Below are 18,723 nucleotides of genomic sequence, written 5' to 3' on the forward strand. Positions count from 1 at the left end.
GGGGCAGGGCTGATGAGTTGAATGCAGTGGTCCTTCCCGAAAGGCGCTTAAAACTGAGGTGATTATGCAATCGGTGAGATGTGCGGGCCGGTTTTTTAAGGGGTAGTGTGAAGGAATGATGGCTGTAAACAATTTTATGGAAGAGACAGATAAGTGCTATTGTTCTGCGAGATTCTAAGGATGGAAGGGATAACGAAGCCTTAATGTTAGTTATACTGAAATGTCGGCAATAGTTGCGAGAAATGAAGCGAGCGGCACGATTTTGTACGCGCTCTAGGGAATTAATTAGGTACTGTTGGTGAGGTGACCAAATGGAAGATGCGTATTCAATTTGTGGGCGGACGAATGTCTGATATGCGAGCTGGCGTGTGGAAGAAGGCGCACCTCTGAGGTTACGCTTTAAATAACCTAATGTACGGCTAGCTTTGGCAGCAATTTTTTCTATGTGGGTTTTCCATGAGAGATTAGATAAAAAGTGAACGCCAAGGTACTTGTACGATGACGCAAGAGTGACTGGACTGTTGTTAAGCGAGTAAGTGAAAAGGTAATTAGACCGTTTACGGCTAAATGTCATTAACTGGCATTTATCAGTGTTAAGGGACATTTGCCATGATGAGCACCAGTTATTAATGCGATGTAGATCTTCTTGAAGGGCGATGTGGTCATTAAAGGAGCGGATTTTGCGATAAATAACGCAATCGTCTGCAAACATTCTGAGTGTTGAGGTAATGAAGAGAAAGCGACAGGGGCGGAGCACCTGCGAAGAGGCGTCACTGCCTTCGAAGTTTGCTCATAAGGCATTCACATGGCACCTTGCCTGCTGCGTGGTTATGCGTCGTTGCTCGTCTAGCCGGTGCCATCATGGCAGCCTTTTCTAACCGGACGTGCGTCACGAATTTCTTGTAATAATGAAATAATCTGTTTTGACTTTGATTTTGAACGTAAAATAGTGCACTTGTAGTGGTGTTGAAAATGTGCATGAAACTACGAGTATTGCTAGTGTAGTATGGTTCAAGAGAGAACTGTGTACTTTTACAGGAGATGATATTCAGGTATTGCAAGGGAGAGGGGGGCGTGTTACGACTCAGCAGCTTTCTCACCACTGGCAAGAAAAGTTTTTGCGGAGTGTGTCAGCAACAACAGAGGAGGTATTGATCTTGAAGACGGTATATCGCGTCCACGAACAGCCTGCATGATAGCTGTGGTGCCAGTCAACTTTGAAACACTTCAGCGCAGAAAAAGACTTTAGAATTCTACCTTTGACCCACTGGCACTCACTCCGAATGAGACATGATCGTGCGATGCTGATCATGTATGCTGTGAATGAGAAGACGCAACAATTGTAATATGTTATGAGAAAAATCGGCGCGGAATGTTTGCGCGTACGACAATTGAGCCTTGTTTTGGCATTTCTGAGGCATGCAAACAGCTTTATTTTCGACACTTGGCCGATATTTCAGCTAGGCTTTATGCCTTCCTGGGCGACCTCAAGCACCTCACAATTCTCGCCAGACTCACCACTTCAATTCGTGAGCTTTTCCGCAGAGGGGAATGAACACGCGTGCATTCTTCTTTCCAGCCAAGATTACGTCTTTGTTGTCTAGCAGGAGCCTGCATTAAATTCGAAGCACAACAGATGCAAGTTCTCAGTTACATCCACTCAAATAGTGCTTCATTTAATTTGTTCCAATCTGTGCCAGGACAGTTTCAAATTTTAATTGGTATATCGATTCAAAGAAACTATTTATCTCTCATTTATAGTATTTCCAGGTTTTCAAAAAGCCTATTTCATTGGTTTTCGAACGCAAGCCATGCACGGTCATTGTGTAAGAACAATGTACAAAATTTTCTTAACAGCGTCACAACAGTAGAAAACTATCGAACGTAAATGCAACGCATTGTCAAATACCCGAGGTATCATAGAAAGCCCACATGCAGCGGTCTAAATTAAGGACACACGATTTCCGGGAAACGTACAACCGCTGTCACTTCAAACGCGTATCGTGTCGGATACCAGGGGTAAAACTTGAAACTGAACAGGACAGAGCAGAACAGGGGTAAAACTTGTCAAAGCGCGGAGCGAAATGAGACCCCCATCTAGAATAGCATATTTCCACGATCCTGACCCACGCACCCAGTGCTGAGCCACGAGAACGACGAACCGGACGAGTCGAGTGAGGAGCGGTGGGGCTGGGCTAGGTTACTGACTTTAATATCAGGCGCTCTGCCGTCCTTTTCAGCGTCTGCAGCAGCCCTCATTCTGGTTCGTGACAATATTACATACCCTTCGAAAGCACTCTCACCAAGTTAGATTTATGGACACGAAAACAATATTTGCGAGCCTCTTCGAATGAAGAACCCGTTGCTTTTTTGTTGCATGGCCCATTTGTCTACGAAGTTTTACCTGCGGGCGCTGCATTTAGCTGGGCAACATTGTATTTTTAATAAAATTTCTTCTTTTTTAATGGCACAGTTGCGCTTCCACTCAGCCTTCTTGAATGCACATGCGATTTGATTCCAGTCATAACGCGTGAAAACTAGGCTTTGTACGCTATTGTGGGCAAAACAGAACACAATTCCTTTCATTGACAGAGTGTGTTGTTAAACCGGTGTTCATGCCCACCGAGAAGAGGTGCACCGAGAGACAGTGAGGTTCACGGGACGTTTGATAGAGTTTTTGCTTTTTATATCCTATTAATTTTTATTGCGAAAGCAATCTTGCTCGCACTTTTCTGACATCGATGGTCGTGGCGCCACATTACACAGCGGCGCGTCACGTGACCGTGTGACATCACGATAGACCGAGAGACGGGGCCCCAGCTCGCGCCATCGATGGCGGAGGTGCAGCCTTACACGCCAGCTACGCCGCTCCACCACGTGACCGCGTGACGTCACGACAGACCGAGAGCCAGGGCCCCAGCTCGCGCCATCGATGGTGGAGGTACAGCATTACACGCCGGCTGCGCCGCTGCCGAGAGAGGGCGCTCGCTAGAGGGGGATAAAACGGGGGGGGGATGCAGCTGCGCTCCTCTCAGTGCGCTATGTCGGATGATGCGTACAAGGCAATGCTGGAACGATCTGCTGCGGCCAAGCGACGGCGCCGTGCCGGAGAAACAGGCGAAGAACGGGAATAAAGGCTAGCTAAACAACGTGCGTATGCAGCAGCCTGGCGAGCACGCCGGTATACATCGCTTGATGCGGGGCATCTAGAAGTGCAGGGCCAAGTTTAATGAGTGGTGTTTATCTTTCCTCATATCTTTCAACTCTCTTCTATCTGCACGTGGCAGCGGTGGTGGCTCGGCTGGAGCCAGTAGGCAGGCCCGTGCACTTTCCTTTTCATCCTTCTCTCAGTCGCAACCAACCAACCGTCGGCGCAGAGCGGCGGTAGACACGGCGGATGCGGGCTGAAGAAACGGATGAAGTTGCTTTCGCAATTTGCGGGCTTAACCAAGCTGAGCCTCTGCCAATTTTTTTTTAATGTTCGATGATGGGTGACATTGGGAAGACCAAAACGCTTGATGGCACCGGCGGTGCTAGCGCCTCTTCACAGCATCGTCGGAAGATTGGGGCACAAGCCGTCATTCATTTTTTAGTGTTATACGTTCAGACCATCTTAAAGAGCGCGTTAAATCAGTGGAGTTTTATAGCAAGCAAGAAAACTATTAGATTGACGTTACTCCGTCTATAACACCGTAAGATACTTTTCTCTTCATTCGCCAAATCACGACCCATAGCCACAGACAGTACGAGAACAAACAAATCGTCAAATCGTTTCTTATAGCTAATGAACAATCTGACCAACTAGCCCGACACCTCTTGGTAATGTACGCTTTTCTCTTAACCCTTTGAGGGTCTAATGATTTTGAAGAAAACTTTCCCAGGTGGTCAAATTACTTTATTGCGGATCTTGAATCTACAAAATGTATATAATCGAGAATAAATAGTAAAAAAACAAATTAGGAACACTACTTTGGTGACAGCCTCACTCACAACTGGAAAATGTTCAGTAGAATAGAATAGCAACGGTGATAACCAAGCTAAGAGCAGCACCAATAAAGATAGAAATCAACTTTCGCCGCCTCTGCAAAACAGTGCCCACAAAGAGAAAACACGTTTCGCGCGACTCCGTTGCGATCCCGCGGCGGAATAGAAACCGCGTAGGCGCATTGCCACAGAGGGCGAGAATACCTCGCGAGCAACGTTGATAAGCAAGCTAAGAGCAGCGCCAATAAAGATAGAAATCAACTTCGGCAGCCCCTGCTAGATAGTGCTGACAAAAAGAAAACTCAAATTTCGCGCGACTCCGTTGCGATCACGCGGCGAAACCAAAACTGCAAAAGGGGTGTTGCCGCAGTCTGTGCCGCCGCGCTAAAGCTAGACATAAGTTCTGCTTATCTCCGTAAGAAGGCAGCACAAAATTCAAACACTTCTTGTAAGTCCTAAGAGGTGGCAGCACCCCCCAGTGAGCACACATTGTTCTTTTGGCGCAAAATTTCAAACGGAAGATCGAAACCGTACCCGTACGGCAAAGACCTTGCGGGACAGAAAACCGCCGCCGTACATATACGGCAAAAACCTTCAAAGGGTTAATTCCTCGAACGCAAAACGTTTAAGCTTTCAATAAAAAAGAACAATAAGCAATTGTAAGTAAGCCACAAATGTGCTAGTCTTTGGCGCCAGATTTATCGACAGCACAGTTTTGAATAATGTGGTCTGCCGAATTGTGGCTCCTGAACGCCCAAAGAGATCGCCGAAATCGTAATATTTAATACTTTAATCTTCTCCAGAAATGCTCGATTCGAGCCGATGGTGTTGCAACGCAGCGGCCATTTTCGGCATCGGAAATGAGGTGGCATCCACATTGTGCGCTGCCCCTCTGATTGGCTGTGCGTCTAGTTTTCATATTGTTCTTTTATACTGACGATATTGGTCAAAAATATTATGTCTCTGAGTACTCAAAGCTTTTTGCATGCCACAAAAACCAGAAAGAAGCAGTGACAGCGAACGAAAACTGACATGAATAACACTAGGGGCGACACTTTCCGTCCCGCTTCAAACCTTCGTGGGGGCGAACGCTGTTCAAACCACACCAAGGAGGCAGCGAAAAAAAAAAGCCAGTCGACAAACCTGGCCCAAAAATGTGAAGAGAAAGGCCGGACAGGACACGGGAGGCGAGTTTGGTGGGGAGGATAGTGGACAGCCTTGCAATCCTACCAACAAAAAAACAAATATCGGGGAGCTTTCCTTGCCCCTGCCCTGACTACGGCGCCACGTACACGGAGGGAAGAGGGGACGCCGTCAAAATGCGCGACCGTGGGCTGCTCCGGCAAAGCAACAATTGCATGCAAGCTTCTTTTGCGTGTGCGCTAAGCGCGGTTCTGATTGGTGGCGACCAGTCTGAGTACCGGGTGAGTGAAATAGTGAAATGGGTGAGTGAAATGCCTTTTCTTCTGATCTTTTTCATTTCGAATTTTCAAAGTGCGGTAACTTTCGTTTGCATCCTCCGATTTCAAGAATTCCTTTTGCGCTGGTCTCAGAAACGCATGATAAATTGATTTAATGTTATCAATTGGTACCGAGGAAAACATCGCAGTGCCCCTTTAAGCCTTCAGTGTGGCGGTGCCGTGGCTGGTTACATGGTTGGTCACGTGGTGCGGAGCAGCTACCGGCGGCACGGCGCAGCGGCGAAACCGAGGGGGGGAGGCATGGAGAGGGGGAAAGGGCGAAAGAGTGAATCCAAGTCCAGGGACGAAGATGAAGAAGGAACGCCCAGCGAAACGCAGCGACTAAAGACCGACTTTGCGATTCGACTGAGCGAGCTCCACTCGGCCACCTGTAGCTATCCCGTCACTCCGTGTTTAACCAGAGCTAAACCACTGCCATTTTATTTCTCACTTTCATTGGCACAAATCCAATAATAAGGCAAGAATACAGGCATCCAAAGATGCATCCTTGGGGTTGGTCCATCAGAACAGTGATTTTGCACCAATGTGAATTTTAATGGCTAGAGGCCTATCGTGAGCACTCCGTCGCGCCACTGCTTGCTTCCTCGTCTTCTTCATAACTACCCTGGGTAACCAAGTGATGCTGCCGATGGTAAAACTCAAAAATCCACACAGATACCAGTAGCGTCGGTATCGGTGCTGTGCTTGGGCAACGCAAACCCGGGTTTATCGAATATATTGTTAGATATGTAAGCCCCACCATGACGAAGCTGGAGTTAAACTACTCCCTGAAAAAATAGTGTTTGGACATCGTTTGGGCTATCGGGAGATTTTGGTCTTACCTATACAGCCGGCCTTCCGAGACCATTCACTATGTCGGCTGTCCTCCCTTAAAGATTCCAATGGCCGCCTTGGCCATCGGGGCCTCGCAGCGAGCTATGGGAAGAAAATGATAGTGTAACGTTACAATACAAAGAGCGGGCCGACTGGGCCAAGGAGCTAACGCGGGTAAGTGACATCCTAGCTGAAATCAAATCTAGGAAATCAACATGGGGAGGACATCTAAGGCGAAGGGGAGGTTACCGATGGTTCTGAAGAGAGTGGAATGAATTCCTAGAGAAGGCAAGCGTAGCAGGGCAAGGCAGAAAGTTATGTGGGCGGATGAGATTCAGAAGTCTGCAGAGAGAGGATGGCCGCAGCTGACACAAGAGAGGGTTAGTTATAGAGACATTGGACAGGCCTCCGCCCTGCAGTGGGCATAGTCAGGCTGATGATCATGATCCTGATGATCATGATGATCATCATGATCATCATCGTTGTTATTCTTCCTGGTCATGATTATCAGGAAGGATAACAACGCTGATGCTTTGTCTCGCTCACCTCTGGCCCCTGAATATACCTCGTCGTCTACCACCCAGCCCACGAAGGCATAGATGGCAATGAGGCGGTGACAGGATAACACGAGGTCATACATTCCGAGCCCCGTCGCTGTCCACCTCAGAACCTTGGTCGCCCCTAACATATACCATACGGCGAAATCAAAAACTAGCACCGACTTAGCAGTAGGAAAGACGCAGCTCACTACAAAGATCTCACTCGGCAGGAAGGCACTATATGGTGAATCATGCAAACCGGCGCACAACCAAACCAAGCTCGACACAATAAGATTTGGCTCAAGCATTACCCAACAAAGGCATGCCGGCCTGCGGAGAGGTTTCAGACATCGTCAACATGATTTGGAACTCCCCCGAGCATCGTAAATCATACTGCTTACAGGAACTCAGATTTGAGCAGTGAGAGGCGAAGCTGGCTCACGCAGAGCTCCCTTTTCAGAGCCAGCTGGTTGGTCAGGCTTGGAGGGCGGTATTCGCCGTTGGTTTCCTGGACCTGGGTGAACCACCCACGGAATTATTTTTTTATTAATAAAGGTTATTCTCTCTCCCACCACGGACTGTGCCACCTTTTCATTGATGATATAGCTATCGAGCGTTCCAAATTTCCTTGGATCAATTCTTTTGGCAGCTTTCGAACTCTTCGGTTGTTAGGCCGCGCGCGCAGTCCGCTTTAAGGCTGCCCACTTGACAATTCGTGATGGGCTCTTGTGCCGCCGAAATTACATCTCTGACGGCCCCAAACGGCTCCTTCTTATCCCCGGACATTTATGCTCGGAATCCGCGCTGCATTTCATAGTGACCCGCAAGTTAGTCACGCCGGCGCCGCAGGATTTACACCCGGCATCGCCTTCGCTATTACTGGCCCGATATGTGCACCTACATTCACAATTTCGTTCCTTCCTTCCCCGACTGTGTACGCCGTAAGGCCGGTCGCCATCACTCGACTGGCCCAATGCAGCGTTTGCCTTGCACACCCAGGCCTTTCGACCGAGTTGGCATTGACCTGTATGAACTGCTTCCCTGAACTACTGAAAAGAAAGAGGTGGGTCATTGTTACTGTAGACCACCTTACACGATACGCCGAAACTGCCTGCCATCCCTGCTGCTACGGCGCTGGTTGATGCAGCCTTCCTCTTGCACCACTTGCTCTATCCACAGAGCATGAACTGCTGAGCGACCGTCGGCGAGTGTTTCTGTCTTAAGTTGTTTCTTTTCTTCTGCAGCACTGCAGTGTTAATAACAGCACCACTTCGACCTACTTCTCGCAGACGAATGACCGACTGGACGTTTAAATCGCGCTTTAGGTGATATATTGTAATGTACGGGCTAGCGACCATTCCAACTGGGACGTAGTGCTATCCTTCCTAACGTACGTCTACAACACTACTACGCAGAGCGCTTCTGGTTTCATGCTATTTTCCTTTCTGTAGAGCCCTGAACCATTCTCACCACTTGGTACCATGCTTCCGTACGATAGTGATTCGTCGCAGGAGGAGGAGGAAAAAGTTTCATTACAAAATTGCCATGTGTTTGACTTGAGTAGAGCCCTCAGTCCAGGGCACCAATCCGCCGCAATCCAGCAGGCCCGCCGGAGCAGCTGTCGCTGGTCTTCAGGTCTCGTGCCGATCAGAGCAGTCTCATGAAGGGCTCTCAGTACATGACCCCGTTTGCCACCGCTATTTTCTCGGCGCGTTCGATGGGCCGGCACTGGTCAGTCGGATCCGTGCTTAAAAGGACACCTTCCCAAGAGGTAGGGCCAGGGTAGAGTTATGGGCGGGCGCCGCCATGTGATGTGCAGACCCAAAGCAGAATGATATAGTCTAACTGGTGTTCTTGGCAGCGCGGGCATTTGTCTGGGCAGAGCACGGGGAAGAGTATTTGTGCAATAGGTTACGATACGTGTTAGTCTGATTTTGACGCCAAGCCACAGCTTTGGCCTCGGTCAGTGTTGAGTGCGGTTGCGGCGTTGTTCTTCTTTATGTACGGTAATATTCTTTGATGTGGGTGTAAGTGTGCAGAGCCGCGAATGGCCCTCCTTTGCTTCCTCCTCCGCTTCCATTGATAGCATCCGGGAGGTTGCTGCTCGGGCGAGCGTGTTCTTGTTGCCGGAAGGGGAGGCGTGAGGAGGGGCGACACAATGTATACAGTGTGAAATAAGTTGTGATTGACTGGTGAGGCAGTTCAGGTGGTCTGCAAAGGTAAAGTACCCTTTGCGAATGCACGGTATGCAGCCTATGAGTCTGTAATTACTGTGTATGTCGGACTGGCGTGGTGCTCGTTATGTGTGGCCATGCGGTGTATGGAAGTGCATGCTACCGCTCTGGCGGTCTGCTGAGCCCCCACAACCGTTTCTAAAGCCTCCAGACACAGTCAAGTGTGCCGGCAGCTCGCCCACGTTTTTACGTGCGACAACCAGCCGGACCCGAAATACATATTCCGCCACTGACATGGCACATAGTTTTCTTTCACAATCCGTTGTTTGGCTCTGTGTGCTTTCTGCCTCTTCTGGTCTTTCTATCTAGTTGCTACAAAAGTGCCACGACTCCCAACCGCGTCCTTGAGCGCGCTTACCCCGTTACTTAGTCGCCGAGCCCGCCACGCTACAGTCCGATCGCTGACGACGTAGGTGCGGGACTGTCCACGTTGTTCCGTTTGGAGCCACACTACGACCCCTGCGTCCTGTTGTCCCCTTAAGGAGCTGGCATGGCTCTTTTTCCACCGCGGCAAATTTTAGAGAGGAAGAAGGTCGACATTTGCAGCGGCAGAGCCGACACGCACCTCGTGACGAGAGCGCTAGGTGTTTGGGCTCGAACCTGTCCTTGCCTGCTCTAGCCGGCCTTAGCAACAGATGTTTTCAAGATAATAAACCTTTTTCACTCGTTTAAAATTGAGGGGAGCTAACTAAAAACTAAACAACGAACCTTTCCGAGGACCTCCACATCTTCTAAATGCCAAGATGAGCGCACAGTATGAAGTCTATTTTATTTTTTGTATTAACTTTGGGGCTCTTCCACGTCCACTCCCGTTGCTCTTTTGGGGAAGAAGGTATTCACGATCCTTAAAATAAGTCTATCTGCAAAGTACTCCAATAACTCGCTCCTTCTATTCCTAGAACCTATGCCATAGTCACCTACCGCCTGAAGCACTGCAGAGAAAACTAGGCATAGGTAAAAACCAGATATATGCGATAAGAGACAAAGAGGGCAGTGTCATTAGCAATATGGATACGATGGTTAACGTAGCCGAATAGTTTTACACGATTCTAGACAGTAGCGACAGTAATCAGAATGTTACTGAGAGAGGCTATAGAGAACAGCAAGGGGACGTCCCGCCAGTAATGGAGGAAGTAAAGAAAGCCTTAGGAGCAATGAAAAAGGGGAAAGCAGCTGGTGAGGATCAGATAATAGCAGATTTGTTCAAGGATGGAGGAGAGATTGTGCGCGAAAAACTAGCCACCCTGTATACGCAATGCCTTCTGACCTCGACCGTACCTAGAGCTTGGAAAAATGCTAACATTATCTTAAGTGATAAGAAAGGAGAGGTCAAGGACTTCAAGAATTATAGACCGATCAGCTTATAGTCTGTTATTTACAAGGTATTTACTAAGGTAATCGCAAATAGGGTCAGGCAACCTTAGACTTGAATCAACCAAATGATCGGGCAGGCTTTTGTAAAGGATACTCGACAATACACCATATTCACGCTATCAATCAGGTGATAGAGAAATAAGGTGATACAGAATATAACCAGCCCCTATATACAGCGTTCATTGATTACGAGAAAGCATTCGACTCAGTAGAGACCTCCGCAGTAATGCAGGCATTACAGAATCAGGGTGTAAAAGAGTCAGAATCAGGGTGCAATGTCGCTGATGACATTGCCTTGCTAAGTCACTCAGGACATGAACTGCAAAGCATTATGAATGAGTTGGACAGGCAGAGCAGAATGGTGGGGCTATAAATAACATGCACAAAACCAAAGTAATATTCAACAGTCTAGCAAGAGAACAGCAGTTCGCAATTGTTGACGAGGTGCTGGAAGTAGTAAAAGAATATGTCTATTTAAGGCAGGTAGTGACAGCTGATCCGGATCACGAAAGGGAAATAACTAGAAGAATAAGAATGGGGTGGAACGCATGTGGCAGGTTCTCTTAGATTGGCAGTTTGCCAATATCCCTCAAAAGAAAAGTATACAGCTGTATCTCACCGGTACTCACCTATGAGGCAGAAACGTGAAGGCTAACAAAGTGGGTTCAGCTCAGGTTAAGGACAACGCAGCAAGGTATGAAAAGAAAATGATAAGTGCAATGTTAAGAGATCGGAAGCGGGTGGACTGGGTATGACATCCTAGTCGCAATCAAGAGGAAGAAGTGGGCTTAGGCAGGGCATGTAATGCGAAGGCAAGATAACCGCTGGTCCTTAAGGGTAACGGAATGGATTCCAAGAGAAGGCAAGCGTAGCAGGGGGCGGCAGAAAGTTAGGTGGGTGGATGAGATTAGGAAATATGCGGGAATACGGTGGTCGCAGGTGGCGACGGACATGGTTAAATGGAGAGACATTGGAGAGGCCTTTGACCTGCAGTGGGCGTAGTCGGGCTGATGATGATGAACTAAAAACTGTCGATTTTTTACAGATGTCACCTTTTGCTTCACTCTACCATACAGAATTAGTGGTCTTTGCACTGACTTCACTATTCGCTATCCTTTAAACAAATGATAAGAAACCTGATCCACATAATACCAATTCATGAATTCATTTTATGCTTGAAAAATAAAAATAACATGCTCGGGCTTAACAATTAAAGAAGGGGCCATCCCAGACTAAATGGATACTTGCTCTGTAATGTAATTAAATTTTTTCCTTAAGAAACAAATTATTCAATCGCAAAGAGAACTGCAGGGCATACTTAACTCACCTATACTGATAAAAAATCCGAAGCAAATCGTAATTGTTTTATTCTAGTTAACTTCACAAAACAGTTAGGTCTGAAATTAGTTCTAAATTTACTGTCGTTTGTTTTCTTTTATTTCAGCCCTCAAATCCTTCTTCAGGCAACAATTGGAGCCTCTTCTGGTCAGTCGCACATGAATTTTCAGACGTCTTAGAATGATTAAAGATTTCTGCTCCTGTCTCGAAGAGCAACGGTTGATTAGTTTTATGTATCTTTTTTTATGACATAGTTCTTCCCGGCAGAATCTCGATGGAGGCGAAATTCTACAGGCGCGTGTACTTTGTGATGTCAGTGCATGTTAAATAATCCCAGGTGGTTGAAATTCCCGGAATCCTCCTATGGGGCGTCCCTAATAGCCTGAGTCACTTTCGGACCTTAAACCCTTCATAAACCGAAAGCGATTTAGGCAGAGATGGAACTCCTTCGGATTCTTTCAAGTAAATGACAGAACGAGTGTTTTTGCTTGAGAGGACATCATTTCTCTTGCTTTAAAAACATGTCAATGGTATCTAGGCCATCTAGAAACCATCTAGCCTGCAGTTTTGTCATAAACACAAATGGAGACGTCATCGGCGTATGGCGAACAGTATAAACCGGAAAGGAGCTCCCGGGGCAAATCGAGGATCACGCAGTTAAAAAGAAAAGGGCTTAGCACGCTGCCCTGCGGCACCTCTTGCACTTGGCCGTGTTCCGCTATTTTTCCTCCACTTGTCTGCATGAATATTTACCTTCTATCTATAAAGTGGGGAATCCATTTTAGCAGTCTTCCATTCACACCCAGGTTTAGAAAACTTGAGACAACAAGAATATGAATAACAGTATCGAATGCAAGCCTGATATCCAAATATACTGTCATGGTGATGTTGTCTTTGCTGCCCTCTTGATCTACACATGTTACTAGGAGCCTAATTGCATCCATAGTCCATACACGTTTACGAAATCCAGTCATGAACTAAGAAAACACTCCTGTTTCATCACCCTGCACTGAAGACTGGACTAAATCATAATAATCATAAACTTTGAATAAGTAGCTCGTCGGGCTCTCTGGGCGAAGGAGTCAAGAAGCAAAGGGGCCCTACGGAGCTTTAAAGCAAAGATACGCAGGAATGTACATGATTGATATGTAACTTACGCCCTTGCTCGATTGCTTGTTTTTTTTTTTTGATAGTAACCTGGTTCCCGTATTATCCGTGAGCTTTTGATCTCGCGAGTGGCGCCTGTCTCTGTATATAAAGGCCTTTTTTTGTTAAAAAAATTCAGTTGATGACCGCCGTATGTGTCCTGTGCGCTCTCGTCGTCAGTGTTTTTGTGCGCCGAAAATATGTTTGAAAATTGCTAGTCTAGCCTCACTGTGCTAGGTTTTAGGGTTAAACATTGAAAGGTGAAGCTGCTAGTCAGGCAATCCCCTAGCCAGATTCCGAAGCCTGACCGACCGTCCCCTTGGTGTGCTTCTCCTTAGCCGTTGGAGACTGGGGCGGGAAGTTAATGTGTGTGTTCACATGAAAGGTTGTGGCTGAGTACCACACCAAAGTGGCGAATTATGGCTCTGGTGAAATAGTGTACTATCGGCTGCAGCAACCGGGATCAGACCACACCACGAGCCAGGCTACTAAATTAGAATCGACACAAGGATTTTTCATGATCCGGTGCAGAATTGCGGACAGCCGGGTTTGAACAGCTGTCCTCTTGCACTGGGGGCGGATGCTCTACCTCCGGAGCAGCGGTGGCTCCCGCTCTCTGGCGTGCAAATACCCATACACCAGCACACCCTATTCACATGCAAAAGACAAAACTGAGCTTTATGAACAAAAACAGCTGAGGCTTGTCCGACCATTGGGTTGTTTATAACCATTGCAACATTATGAAATTTCTAGTGATCTTTTCGCGTAACTCCGGGTTCCAAAAGAATGCGTACTTGAAAAATGACGGCAAAAAAGAGTTTCCATCAGATGTTTCATTCTGAGATATATACATGGTCTGTTCTGAAAGTAGTAGGACTCATTTTTTTTAACAAAATTTATTCAAGAGAATAGTACAGACGATTACAATTTTTCAAGGTAGCACCATTCCGCACCTACACGTTGCTGCCAATGTGTTTCACAGTTTTCGTACGCCTCCAAGAACGCCTGGACAGGTGTGCTGTTTAACTCCCTCGTCACGGCCTGTTGAACCACCTCTACCGATCCGTAATGTTTCCCTTTGAGCGTCGATTTTATTCTCGGGAATAGAAAAAGTCTGCCGGGGCCAAGTCGAGACTGTAGGGGGGCTGAGGCAGCGTTGCCGCCTTTTGCTGGCCAAAAAATCGGTGTCCTCATTCACATGAAGAAGAAATTTCACCGGTTGGCCTTTTCGTCCTCTGACAACACTCCCGGCACCAACTTCGCGCACGCTTTCCTCATGGATAAGTTTTCTGTCACGATCTCAAAAACTTGGGTTTGAGGAATGCTCAAGTCATCAGAAATCATTCTGATACTCATTCTACGATCACTGTTAAGTGAATGTTTCACTCGCTACTCATTTTCGTTGGTCTTGCTAATCGAAGGGCGTCTGGAGCGGTCGTCTTCCTCCACTCTTTCCTTACCTTCTCGGAACAGCTTGTGCCACTCAAAAAACATGTGATCTACCCATGGAAGCGTCACCGTAGGCCTCCTTAATCATTTTGTGTCTATTTGCCCGTTTTACCAAGACTTACTCAAAATTTGATCGCGTATCGCTGATCCACTAAACGCTCGATGATTCTGCGTGACGAGACGTTACGACAGGGGTTCACAGTACAAGCGACCTCCTCTCTTCAACGGCCGAGAGCCGACTGCCGATTTTCCCCAGCATTCCCAATATCCCCCTTCAATGATCCTGCATGCGCAGACCACCTCTCGTCCGCCCGTTCGCCCAGGAAAAAAAACAGTCCTACTACTTTCAGAACAGACCCTGTATGTTTCGACGCATTGTCAACGCTGATCACCACAGTTGTTTCAATCGTATATTTCAGTGGTGCCATTTAAATATGCTCTATAGAAGAGCCTTTCAATGAACCGGTCCATAAAAGTTCTTGTTTTTGACTCACTGGCCAATGAGACTACCCGTCTAAGAGGGTTGCAACTTTTATCGAATAAATTCAAGACACCTGGAGGACTCTGATAGAATGGGGGCATCCTCGTTATCATCAGTATATCTACACCCCTTGCTGGACAAAAATACCATTCTGTATCCCTCCCTTGAAATCCGTCCTGTAAATTCTTGCTCATATCATCCGACAATCTCGGCCTTTGAGGCCGTCTATTCGCGGAAGTGCAGCGCGACATTTGCGTTGTTTCAGTACTAGTAGATACCAGTTGAAAAATGGGTACTTCGGTAACCTGCTGTCGTTACTAAATGCGGGTTATGAAAGTTTATAGGCGCGTTCCTCGACCACTTACTTGTTCACATTTTCCTGCTGCCAGATTGGCGTACCATCCTTCCACAGATTGATCCAGAACTGTTTCCTCGTTCTGTCGGCCAAGTCAGTCATGTTGCTTCCCTTGAGTGCCTACGAGTTGCTGAGCCGGGAACAAAAACACCTCACTGCTGGCGTCCTGACTTTTATCCAGTCATTTTGTATGCAACAGGTGGGCTCGGCTAGCTGCGTGGGCGACAGGTGCGCTCGACTAGCTACGCAGAGTGCGGTGTTCTCTCAAAGCATGGCACTTTAACTTCTACATGCGAACTGACCTGGATCGCATGTATTTAGTTACACAAGTCATCTGAGCCAGAAATTGGTTTTCTCATTTTCTGCCGGAAATATAGCGATTTCACAAGCGCATGGCGCATGGGCGTGCTTAATGGAAGCGACGAAGCCGCTGTCTTAGCTGTAGCCCTTAGCGACGCCGCTGGCGCGGAAGCCCGGTTCCTCTGGCACTTTGAATGAAATTGGATTCGCTCGCAGTACCTTTCCTTCACCGCACTTGTCACACTCTACTAAAAGAACCAGGAGTAGGTGCAGCTCTCACAGGGTGATCTGCTGCTGCGGCGCGGGGAGGTGGCGACGGAAGCGAACTTTTCTCTGTGGCCGTCCAGGCAATCGGCTATGTCATGCAACGTTTTATTCATTGATATTTGCTCCATTATGACACACGCTTGGTTTTCTACATTTTCTTATCGAAACAAACAGAAGTATCCCGTATAAGGAGACTTTTTAACGTCATGTTTAATTGATTTATCTGCCATATCCTACACACTGAGCCCCCCGTAGGTGATGCTCAATTTGAACGAGCCTGCAAGGCATGCCATGTACTCCGACTTCCTTGTCGTTTGGCGAGATGCGCTTGGACGGCGCTGTAAATCCTGAATCCGGCTCTTGATGTGTTAATAAGTGCAAATGAAGTCGCAAAAAAGTCAGCGCGGTCAACGCGCATTATTACGTATGTGTTCGACGTTGAGTATTCGAATAAAGGGCGAAAAAGCGTTACATGTGCAAACGTTTGTGCGTCTGTTGTCTGTTTGCGTTGAAGTTTAGGCAATGGTTCAGGACGCTTGATACACTCGCGGAAAAGTTGACCTCTTTTTACTGTTATAGGGCAGCTATTGCATTTTTCTCAGACATATCTGATGCTGAAAAGTTTCTAGACATCTCGCGCTATCAGGAGCTGAATATTTTAACTTCAAGCAGCCGTTGCCTAGCGCTATGCCCGAGCTTACTACTGCATTTTTTGCAGCAGAATGGCTGCGCTGCAAATAGCTATATCATTCAAATTCTTGGAGGACTTTCGGTACTGTTTCTACATCCGCCACGCACGCTGAGTAGTTAGAGTGCTCGGCAACTGAGCCGACGACCCGGGTTGTATACCTGCCGCATTTGATGAAGGCAAAGAGCGAAAGGCACCGGTGTGCTCTGAGATGTGAGATTCCCAAAGTGTCTAAATATATTCAGAAGCCTTCACAGCGGCGCCTCTCACAGGCAATGTGCAGCTTCGAGGCGCACTTCACAATTTATAACTTTTCCTAATTTTTCTAGTCTTTGGCAAGCTTCCAAGTGCACTGCATCGGAGCTGCACTGGTTTTCAGCCGCGCGGTATCACTTGAACTGCCGTTGTCTACAAGCAAAGTGCACCGCGTATTAGTCGCTGCGCTAAAATCGGCACATGAGGCTCGTTGAGTTCTTCCTCTAGAAATTCTGCGTACTTAACAGTGCTTCACAACCTTACCTAGGCACACAATCTGCTTTTCTGCCGGTACATGTCCCTCTCAGAACTTCTTTTGTTCAGTAATCGCTACTGTTTATGGCATAATTACTGCCGAATCTGGCATGCTAGACAACTACCTGAAGAAATTGAATTTCAATTGGGCTGTAATGCGAAAATACAGGTGCATGACAAATATGCTGCATTTTCAGCACTACTGTTTCCTTTCTGCTAGCAAAAATTACGCCTCAGCCAGCATGCACCGAGATTTTGTGGCTGAAGACCTCTACTAATGCGCGTCAAGGGCATTGATGGGCAAGTGACACAAAAAATTATGTTAATCGACTTACTGAGGTTTTGGTGCAGGCGAGATAACCTCACACACTAACAGAGTTAACAAAGCATAAAAATGCACGGCAATGCATCTCAGAGAATGCATGCAGGTGCGATAATTACATGCCATTTATATATCTGTTACGGCTCTTAGTGCTATTTGTTATCGTCCTTGATTTTTTCAATGCTGGTTGCTACGTTATGTAGGTGAAATAGGACGTCCTAAAACAAATGCTTTGTTTTATGGCGTCGGGTAAAAACTTCACTACATTATGAATATAAACTCAACATTGCTGCCCATCAGGGTAGAGGAGACTGTGTAGACATTTTGCTGTTGTGTACTTTGTACTGGGAGCCTAGTCGAAAAAGAACCACCTTGGTGTGTAGGGGCAGATGTCCTCAACGGTTGCCTTCTCAAATATTAATGCAGATGTAGACAAATGTGGAAATGCATTGTGCGCCGAGTTTAGTAATAACACTCAAAGCTAGGCAAAGGTCAGCTTGCCTTGTGTTTTTCCTAATGGAAACCTTGTGTAAAAACAAAGCAATGTGCAGTTTTGGGACAGTTGGTTATTCTTAATTTACAGGTTGGCATAGCGCCAGTCAAAAGAGGAGAATAGAGGGACACAGGACAAGCGCTAACTTTCTCGAGCTAGCAAATTTGCTTCCGTTTCTTTCAGTTGCAAGTTAGCGCTCATCTTGTGTCCCTCTCCTGTCATAGTTTGTCTCGCGCTAAGCCAACCTGTAAATCCAAACAAAGAACCAAGGTCCCCTGCAAAGCTTCGCTAGAGGCACCGCAACAAAAAGAAACTCAGGCACAAGGACAAAACAAACCGTAGGTTAAAGCAGAACTAGCTCAATAAATCGGCAGGCTTACTACTGAACTCTAAAAAAAGCAAGTTTTCCCGCTGCTAGTGGGAAACTTTTCTTGTGGCTTGGGTAAGAATATATGGTATGAAGTGTTTCTTGCAAAAACGTTTGCAGCACTTTTTTTGTCATGTAATAAATACTATTGTAGAGCGTACAAAAATTTTGCATCGGCTCTTCCAGCACAAATAGAAACTTGATCAGAGCTGATTTCAGAATATTTGACCACTTCCTATGGCTAACTCTGGCAGGCTGTTGACCCAAAGGCATTCACATCCGGTTCTAGTTCCGGCGTTAGCACTGCTGTAGAGTGTGTGCGTTAAAAGCATTCCCATCCGGTTTTAGTTTTGGCGTTAGCACTGCTGCAGAGGATGTCCCTTAATAGACTTTGCGAAATCATTGGAAGACATTGGTGACACCAAAAATTCTGGAATGTATGTGAACATAATGTGTTCCTTCGCCTTTCAAGTACAATTATTATCCTTTATCATTATGGACCCATCGCCCATTAAACGAACCTTTCCATTCCTTAGAGCATCTTGCATTTTTTGAAATGGCCATTGACCTCACTCTCAATTT

At 46.8% G+C, this 18,723-nt stretch overlaps 1 protein-coding gene across 1 annotated transcript in view; it reads right to left on the reverse strand.

Annotated features, from left to right (window-relative positions):
* The window catches only part of LOC149325556 (thiopurine S-methyltransferase-like), a 47,264-nt gene extending 31,968 nt beyond the window's left edge, over positions 1-15,296 (reverse strand). The window contains exons 1-2 of the mRNA XM_089562974.1: positions 15,205-15,296; positions 1,519-1,611 (exon numbers count right to left, since the gene is read on the reverse strand). Coding sequence (XP_089419100.1) covers positions 1,519-1,611; positions 15,205-15,296 — 185 coding nt within the window. The remainder of the gene's footprint in view (positions 1-1,518; positions 1,612-15,204) is intronic.
* Between the last annotated feature and the right edge of the window lie 3,427 nt (positions 15,297-18,723).

The sequence above is a fragment of the Amblyomma mixtum genome, chromosome 10 (assembly GCF_055824585.1).
Source record: "Amblyomma mixtum isolate Tamu chromosome 10, ASM5582458v1, whole genome shotgun sequence".
Lineage (NCBI taxonomy): Eukaryota > Metazoa > Arthropoda > Arachnida > Ixodida > Ixodidae > Amblyomma > Amblyomma mixtum.